General features: G+C 63.0%; 2 protein-coding genes across 2 annotated transcripts in view; one reads left to right on the top strand and one right to left on the bottom strand.

Annotated features, from left to right (window-relative positions):
- The first annotated feature begins 3,947 nt into the window (after positions 1-3,947).
- NR2F6 (nuclear receptor subfamily 2 group F member 6) lies at positions 3,948-8,726 on the top strand. The gene is given in 4 exon segments (XM_027664323.1): positions 3,948-4,268; positions 4,270-4,448; positions 5,924-6,448; positions 7,262-8,726. Coding segments are annotated over 4 exon segments (1,047 nt in total). The 5' UTR covers positions 3,948-4,200; the 3' UTR covers positions 7,537-8,726.
- The window catches only part of LOC113957078 (occludin-like), a 7,670-nt gene continuing 6,440 nt past the window's right edge, over positions 8,002-9,231 (bottom strand). The window contains 2 exon segments of the mRNA XM_027664214.1: positions 8,002-8,090; positions 8,208-8,238. Of these exon segments, the coding sequence (XP_027520015.1) occupies positions 8,002-8,090; positions 8,208-8,238 (120 nt within the window).

A 9,231-nucleotide genomic window follows, 5' to 3' on the forward strand; every position in this document is an offset into this window, starting at 1 on the left:
CGGCGGCGGCGGCGGCGGCGGCGGCGGCGGGGAGGAGGCGGCGTCCCCCGCGGGCGGCGGCAGCGACGCGGAGCACGGCGAGGAGGAGCGGGCCGGGGCCGCCGTGGACTGCGTGGTGTGCGGGGACAAGTCCAGCGGGAAGCACTACGGGGTCTTCACCTGCGAGGGCTGCAAGAGCTTCTTCAAGCGCAGCATCCGCAGGAACCTCAGCTACACCTGCAGGTACCGGGGGGGGATGGGGGGGTTTGGGGGGTGCCTGGGGGGGGGGGTCCCCACCACCACCACCCTCCCTTCCTGGGGTAGGGCAGCGGCGCGGTGGCGGGTCGGAGGGTGGTCCCCGGTGGCACCGGTGCGGGTCACTGGTGTGGCTCTGCAGTGGCCTCTGCGCTGGCCCTGCTGTGGCTGCGTGGTGGCCTCGCTGCAGCAGGAACGGGGGCACCGGTGTGGCCGGACGGGGGGCCCCGGTACCGGGTAGGGGTCCCCCGGCACGATCGGTGGCCCAGGGTGCAGCACAGGGTGCCCGGTACGGCTCGGGGGTCCCCGGAGCAGCACAGAGGTTCCCCCTCGGTCCAGCCCTGGCGTCTCCCGGCAGAGCACAGGCGTCTCCTGGTGCAGCACGAGGGTCCTCCCAGGAAAGCACAGATGGCCCCCCCAGTACAGCACAGTGGCCCCCCGGTGTAGCACGAGGGTCTCTGGTGTAGCACAGTATGGCACAGTGTCCCCCAGTATGGCAGAGGGATCCACCAGAGCAGCACAGGGGTCCCTTCCAGTACGGCACAGGGATCCTTGGGAGCAGCACAGGGATCCCCCCAGTACATCTCAGTGTCCCCCCAGTACAGCACCGGGGTCCCCCCATGCCCTGCACCCCACCCCAGCAGCCCCCCGGCCCCCGGGATGCGTGTGCTGTGTTCCCTGTTCCCGGGGCCCTCGGGCACAGCCGGTGTCCGGATCCTCGTCATCCTCGCCCGCCGCTGCTCCGGCATTAATTGTGCCCGTGAGTCACTCCGGTCACGGCCGCTGCCCCCGCACAGCGCGGCAGGACCGATCCGGCCGGAGGTGCCGGGAACCCGGGCACGGATCCGCTGGGGTGCTGGGAACAGGGATCCGCTGGGATGCCCGGGTGAGGGGCTGCGTCCTCTGCCAGCCCCCCGAGCGCTGCCGTGGATCCAGGCCCACCAGCAGGACCGGGATATGACCCCTGGCAAGTTGGGAGCTGCCAATAACTCCGGAGTTTCTCGGGCTCGGAACAAGGATGGGGCTGGCTGGTGCTTGGAGGGGAGACCCCCCCACGTCAGGCTGCTCCCAGAGGGGGAAATACCTCCATAGGGGCTGGATCCGAGCGCTTCCAGCGGCGTTTTCCAAGCCAGTGAGAGCGCTGCAAGGATGGCACTGGCACCCCATCCATGGGCATCCCTCATCCTTGGGGCACCCCATCTCCACACCCCGCTCTCTGCTTGCCCAGGGAAGGGGTCGGATGCTTCGAGGGAAGGGAAGGGAATTGTCTGGGAGCCGCTTTGCTCCCGTTTGGGCGGCCTAGATTCGTCCTCCCCCGTGCGCAGCGGCTCCGCTCCCGGCGGCTCCCGGCAGCTCCCGGCTCCGGTCCCGGCTGACGTCAGCCAGGCAGCTCGTGGCCGTGGCGTGGGGCCCCCCCGGGCTGCCAGCGTGGGGCAGGGGTCGCTTCCCGTGTCCCCACGTCCCCGAACGTGTCCCGTGTCCCGCCCCGTGGCCGCGGCGCGTGCGGAGGCGTCGCCCCGGCCCTGCCTCAGTTTCCCCACCGGAGCGGCGGGACCCGCTTGGCTCGGGATTAATGATTTGAAGATGGGGAATACAGATGGCTTTTGAGAAATTCCAGCTTCCTGGAACAAAGGGAAGGCCGAAGCGGCTCCCCGGGAGACGGACGGACGCCGCATCCCAGATTGCCGGGGTGACGGGGCTCGGATCCCCCAGGATTTTATCCCACCCTCGTCCCCGGGGTCTGGGCTCCCACTTGTGATGTTTGGGGTTTGTCGGTTTTTTTTTTTTTCCTCTTTTTGTGCCGGGAAGTGATTTGGAGCAACAGAGGAACTGTTGGTTTTCCAAGTGGGGAGTGAAGTGTCGGAGGGGCCGGGAACAAAGCTCCCCCGGCAGCCCCGGCATCCGCTTTGTTCCGGAGTCAAAAGCGGCACCGAGCCCCGATGGCGCTAATTTGAATATTAAAAGTGAGTTGGATTCAGTTTAGTTCTTGCACTAAATAATTACCCGCTCTAATTACATAATTAGCACAGTCGACGCCTTTTGTAGCCTCGAAGTTTCCCAGGTCGCTGCTGCCTTTTCCATTGGAAAACTCGTTAGGAGCTGCTGGTGGGATCCGAGGTGGTTTTGGGGAGGTTTTCCCGGTGCCCCGAGGGCGCGGTGAGGGGCAGCCAGGTGGGTTTCTGCATTGGGAGGGAGCCAGGACGGTTTTTAGGGGGGTTTCCCATTGGAAATCCCTGCCTGTCTCGCCCCTGGAGTCGTGTGGGAATTGGGGAGATTCGTGTCAGGGTTCCACCCGGGTGGGTTTGTCCCTTGGAAAGGAGCTGAGGTGATTTTGGGGGGTTTTCCCAGTACCCCGTGGGTTTGTCCGTTGGAAAGGGTCTGAGATGATTTTTGGGGGGTTTTCCTCATACCCCAAGGCCGCAGTGAGGGTCAACCAGATGAGTTTATTCACTTCAAGGGAGCTGAGATGATTTTTGGGGGGGTTTTCCTGGTACCCCAAGGCCGTGGTGAGGGTCAACCAGGTGAGTTTATTCATTTGAAGGGAGCCAAAATTATTTTGGGGGGGCTTTTCCTGGTGCCCTGAGGCCGCGGTGAGGGTCAGACAGGCAGTTTTGTCCGCTGGAAAGGACCTGAGATGATTTTTGGGGCCTTTCCCGGTGCCTCAAGGCCGTGGGGATGGTCAGCCAGGAGGTTTTGTCCATTGGAAAGGACCTGGGGGGGTTTTCCCGGTGCCTTGAGGTCTCGGTGAGGGTCAACCGACCGACTTTATTCATTTGAAGGCAGCCAACATTATTTTTGGGAGGGTTTTCCCGGTGCCCCGAGGCCACGATGAGGGTCAGCCAGGCGGGTTCCTCTGCTGGAAAGGGACTGGGATGATTCCTGGGAGGGTTTTCCGGGCTCCCCGAGGCCGTGGTGATTAATTCACTTGGAGGGAGCCAAAATGTTTTTTTTTTGGGGGGTCGGGGGGGGCTTTTCCCGGTGGCCCCCCAGGCCGCAGCGAGGGTCATCCCGGCGGGTTTGTCCTCTGGGAAGGCGCTGAGGTGGCTTCTGGGAGGTTTTCCCGGCGCCCTGAGGCCGGGGAGGGGGGCGGGCGGGCGGATTCTCCCGGCGCTGGATCCCGGCAGCCGGAGATGAAGTTGTCACCCGCCGCCTTGATTAGTTATCGCTCCTCCGCCGGCACAAGTTTTCATCGGGAGCACGTTCCGGAGCGCAGCGGTGATGTTCGGGATGAATTAATTCCGGTTGGAGCGCCGTGGGAATCCCTGCCTGCCTCGCCTCTGGAGCCGTGTAGGGATTGAGGAGATTCGTGTCAGGATTCCCGGGCAGGGCCGAGCTGGCGATTCCCGGCCCTGCCTCCTGCTTTATCCGCTTTAATTTATCCCAGATTCCCTGCTCCCACCCCTCTCCCCCCCCTCCTCTCCGTTCGCTGCTGGGGTGGGATGTGAGAATCGGCGTCTCCCCTTGGAATGGGGGCTGGGAGGGGGTTTGGATGCTGATGATAATTCCATTTGGGAATGGTATTATTCCGTTTGGGGATGGAATTATTCCCTGCAGGAGCAGAGCTCAGCAGTCGCTCCAGGGGATGGCTGCTGTTGCCTGGAATGCCGTGCTCAGGGATGGATCCGTGTGCCAGGGGTGGGCAGGACCCCCTCCCAGGCTCCCAGGGGATTTGGGGAGGGGGACATCCCTCTGTCCCAGCTGGAGGACGTGTCCCCCTCCTCTGGGGACAGGGGACTGCAGTGCCCAAGAGGGCTCGTGGGCTTAACACCTCCCCAGCCCCGTAGGAAATAGTTGGAATTCCTTGAAATTCCTGGCGTGTCTGGTGGGCAGGCAGGGAGCTGCTGACATGGGACACCCTCCCTGGCCCTACATGTCCCCAGGGACTGGAGCCCGGGGGGGGATCTTCCCAGCTTCCCAAGAGCCCCGGGCAGCGCTGGCAGCAGGATCTGGAGGAAAATGTAGGAAATGGTTGTTCCCATAGGATCAGAGTGCGGAGAGAAGGGCTGTGACCGAGGCTGGTGGAAAGGGGGGGTGTAGGAGCTCGGGCGGGGGCTCAGGGACCCCTTGGAAGGGGTCACTCCTTCCTGGCCCCTCACCTGCTCCCGATCCTTCCCACAGATCCAACCGGGACTGCCAGATCGACCAGCACCACCGCAACCAATGCCAGTACTGCCGCCTGAAGAAGTGCTTCCGAGTGGGAATGAGGAAGGAAGGTAACAGGGACGAGGGGCGGGGGTGCTTCCCAACCTGGCCTGGGAATCCTTGGGATATCCCTGTTTCCAACAAAACACACACCCCCCCTTTGCCCCTTTTTCTGGTGGTTTTTGGTTTTCCCTCCTCTCCTCGCCCCCCCCACCCCGTGTGTTTTGTTTGGAAAAGCCTTGGGACGCTCCTGGAGCAGGGATCACCTGCTGGGGTGGGCTCCTGGATCCCAGCAGATCCCACAGCCTGCTTTCCTCCCGCTCCCCGTCACCCGGGGGGGGGTGATGTGCGAACCCCAAATGCTTCTGCATCCAGGATGATCCCAAAAAACCTCAGGTTTATCCCCCAAAAATCTCCAATCCCTGGGGCTGGGGCTGTGCCAGGATGGGGCTGGAGATGCTGTGGCTGCTCCGTGGCAGGTGGCATTGACACAGGGAGGAAGAGGGGACGGATGCTGGAAGCAGGACAGTAATTCCCTCTTTTCCAGAGGAGTCGGGATGGCATTATTGCCACTTAGCATGATTTAGAGCTCTCATTTAAGTGCCTCACGAACAGCCCATAAATTAATTACCAGGGATTGAGCAAATACTGGGCACTAATGGGGGTGGGGGGAGCCGAAAAATGGCTCTTCCTGCCTGCAATTAGGAGAGGGAGCTCCGGGGCAACGGCGCTTCCAGGGGGGACGTTTTGTGTGGAAATAAATGATTCCTGCCGTGCCATGACCCCGGGCAGCAACTGCAGCTGGTGTGGGGGGCCCTGTGGTGCCAGCTGGGCACCCAACCTGGCGTGGCTGGGGCCGTGGGTGCTGGTGGAAGCTGATGGATCGCCGAGATATTAAATGGACGAGTGTGGCTCGTGCCACCTCCCTCTCCCCGGGCGCCTCAAAGCTGCTCCTCGTCCCTTGGGATGGCAGGACATGGCCCTGCTGGGGATGTCAGGATAGTGGGAGCATCCTTGTGGTGGGATAAGGCTCTGCTGGGAATGCTGGGGATGTGAGGATGGTGGGAGCATCCTGTGGTAGGATAAGGCTCCCAGCAGAGGCTGGGAATGCTGGGGATGCTGGACAGGTGGTGGGAGCATCCTTGTGGCAGGAGAGGGCTCTGCTGGGAACGCTGGGCAGGTGATGGGAGCATCCTTGTGGTAGGATATGGGAATGCTGGGGTTGCTGGGAATGCTGGGCAGGTGGCAGGAGCATCCTTGTGGTAGGATATGGCCCTGCTGGGGATGTCAGGATGGTGGGAGCATCCTTGTGGCAGGATAGGGCTCTGCTGGGAATGCTGGGCAGGTGATGGGAGCATCCTTGTGGCGGGATATGGGGATACCGGGGCTGTCAGGACAAATGGTGGGAACATCCCCATGGCAGGCTGTGGTGGGTGGGCGGTGGGACCACCCAATCCTTCCCCACCCTTCCCGTGGGCACTGGGAACGCCGGGAGCGGGCCGGGATTACCCGGCAGGACCCACCCACCCCTCCTCTCGTCCCGCAGCCGTGCAGCGGGGCCGGATCCCCCCGAGCCACTCCAGCACCAGCCCCAACACCATCCCCAGCGGGGAATACTTCAACGGGCAGCCGGTGTCGGAGCTCATCTCGCAGCTGCTGCGGGCTGAGCCCTACCCGGCCGCCCGCTACGGCTCCCAGTACGCGCAGCAGGGCAGCGTGATGGGCATCGACAACATCTGCGAGCTGGCCGCCCGCCTGCTCTTCAGCACCGTGGAGTGGGCCCGCAACATCCCCTTCTTCCCGGAGCTGCCCGTGTCCGACCAAGTGGCGCTGCTGCGGCTCAGCTGGAGCGAGCTGTTCGTGCTGAACGCGGCGCAGTCGGCGCTGCCGCTCCACATGGCCCCGCTGCTGGCGGCCGCCGGCTTCCACGCCTCGCCCATGTCCGCCGACCGCGTCGTCTCCTTCATGGACCAGATCCGCATCTTCCAGGACCAGGTGGAGAAGCTCAACCGGCTCCAGGTGGACTCGGCCGAGTACAGCTGCCTCAAAGCCATCGCGCTCTTCACGCCCGGTACGTCGGCGGTGCCGGGGGGGGTTTGGGCCGGGCTGGGCGTGGGAGCGACCAGGGAGGGGGTGTCCGCTGTTTTCCTGGGGGTTTGGGGTCCAGGGAGTGTCTGGAAGAGGGCAGAGGGACCTCCTTACCCGGTGCTTCACCGTGCGTTGTAGCGTCCCAGCGTGTCCGTCTGGATGCAGGGATGAGCTTCCCGGGGTGATGGGAATGGGATCTGCAGGAATGCAAATACCCCCTGGAAAACAGGGAGGTGGGAGCCTCGTCCCTTGGTCCATCCATGCTCTTCCCGTGCCACAGAGGTGGTTTTGGGGTCCAGGGAGCATCCGGGTCCTGTTCCCTGGTACTTTTCCCCTGTGGCGTGTTGCATCCTGGGTTTCTCTGGGTACAGGGATGAGCCTCCCCAGGGTGGTGGGAACAGAACAGATCTATAGGAACACAGATACCCTCAGGGAAATGGAGGGGGACCTTGGGGAACCCCATCCCTTGGTCCCTTCCGTGCCCATCCCACGCTGCAGCAGCGGCCCTGGGCTCCGGGGTTCATCCGGAGGTGGCAGAGGGTCCTCGTTCCCCGGCGCTTCACCACCATGGTTTTGGTCATCCCGGCGCGTCCATCTGGGTGCAGGGACGAGCGTTCCCTGCAGGAATGCAAACACCCCCTGGAAAACCATGAGGGTCTCACCCCTCGCTCCATCCATGCCCATCCCACACCGTGGAGTTGCCCGGTCCTTGCCGGCGCCACCACACCGGGCGGGAATTCGGGGGGGTGCTGCTGTCTGGGGGCATCTCCAACCGGTGCTCCCCGTTGCCTTGCAGACGCCTGCGGGCTGTCGGACCCGGCGCACGTGGAGGGGCTGCAGGAGAAGGCTCAGGTGGCCCTGACGGAGTACGTGCGCTCCCAGTACCCGTCGCAGCCGCAGCGCTTCGGGCGGCTCCTCCTGCGGCTGCCGGCGCTCCGGGCCGTGCCCGCTGCCCTCATCTCCCAGCTCTTCTTCATGAGGCTCGTGGGCAAGACGCCCATCGAGACGCTAATCAGGGACATGCTGCTGTCCGGGAGCACCTTCAACTGGCCCTACGGGACGGGGCAGTAGGGACGGAGCGCTGGGGGGGGGGACGTCCCGGGATCGCCCCCACAGCTGGACGTGGATTCGTTCCCGTGGTGTCCCCGGGGTGTAACTGTGCTGGCCCTCGGCCTCAGAGCTCTGTCTGCCACAGGAGGGGGCCCTGCTCCCCGCGGGAGCTGTGGGGTCACGGTGGTGTCCCCCAAAAAGAAGCGGGGGCGTGGCGTTGTCCCCCTGAATCCGAAGGTACTCCCCGTGTCGCCGCCGTTGGACACCGGACTGTTCTGGACCCCGTGGAGCTTCCCGACCCCACCCTGGTTCCCCCCCTCCCAGGGACTTTGGAGCATCCCCAGGGCTGGTTCCTCTCCCAACTGTGGAACTCGGAGCATCCCAAGGGACCTTGGAGCACCCCCGGGGCTGGTCCCTCCCTCTGCCTCTGTGCTGGAGCCCCAGGGAAGGGGGATCCCATCCCCTTCGCTCCCCCAAATCTGGATTTCAGATGTCGGAAGGCTCAGGCAGGAGGCGGTGGGAGATGGGACCAGCCAGGCTGGGACCCCTGGCTCTGTCGCCCCCCCACTCCAGTCCTGGGAATCATGGAAAAAAGGGTCATTTTAGAACCCCTTTGTGCCCACCAGGCCAGATCCAGCCTCGAGGACTGATGTGCTGAGCTTGGAGCAGCCCCCTTTTGGGGCTGATCCCACCTTCCACTGAAGCGTCTCCGGCGTGGGGGCACTGGGAGGACATGGGGACAGAATGGGGGTCACAGGAGGGGCTGGGGGAGTTTTTTGGAGTGTGAACAGCACCCAGCCCTTCCCCCTGGGCTCATTCCTGCTTTTCCCTCCCTCAGGCCAAACCCAGCACCCCCCACCCTCCCCACAGCGGGGGGGTGGGTGCCAGCAGCCCCCTCCCCATGGTCCTTGCCTCCCTGGGGGGGTTTTTAAGCCACATTTGGGCGAGAAAGGAGATTTTGGGGGACCAAAATCAGGCTGGAAAGGGGTGATGCTGCTGAAGGGGGGGTCCCCAGGGCTGGAGGGGGCACATGGAAGCGGGGGGGGTGGGCACAGCCAGCCAGGAGGGATCAGGGGGGTCCCCCCCCCTTGGTGTGACAGACGGCGTCAGGATTAGCCGGGATTTGGCATTTAGGTTGATTCACTGAAAATATAATCCTTGTTCAATGATACTAAACAAATGAATTAAGTCAATAAAAGATGTTTCTTACAGCCCCGGGGGTCTGGTGTGAGCAGAGATTTGGGAGGGGGGGGCTCATCACCCACCCCGGGGGGATGGAGCCAAGTGAGGGGTGTGATCCCTGCCCCCAAAAAAATGGAACCCCCTGTAAAACATCTAAAATTGGATGTTTTATGGGTAATCTGGGGATTTGGGGGGGGCTCCTGGGGGGTGGTGGTTAATGGGGGGGGGGGGTGTCCCTTGGGAATAAATCCTGCTGAGGCAGAGCTGGATCAGCAGGAGGGAGGGGAGGAGTCAGCACAGGGGTTGGGATTGGGGCTTTTGGGAGGGGGTTGGTGTTCCCCCTTTCAAGGTGGGGTGGTTTGGGGGACTCCTCCCCCAACCCCATAACCCCCCCCAAGCCCCTTTCACACCGACCCTGATTTAAAATCAATAGATACACTTCATTTATTTTAAAAAAAAAAAAATTGAAATATTACACAGTTTCAAAGAGTTCCTTATAAAATATCACCGGGAGGGGTCCCCAAAGGGGTTCTT

This window comes from Corapipo altera, unplaced genomic scaffold (genome assembly GCF_003945725.1).
Source record: "Corapipo altera isolate COAL_440 unplaced genomic scaffold, ASM394572v1 96, whole genome shotgun sequence".
Classification (NCBI taxonomy): domain Eukaryota; kingdom Metazoa; phylum Chordata; class Aves; order Passeriformes; family Pipridae; genus Corapipo; species Corapipo altera.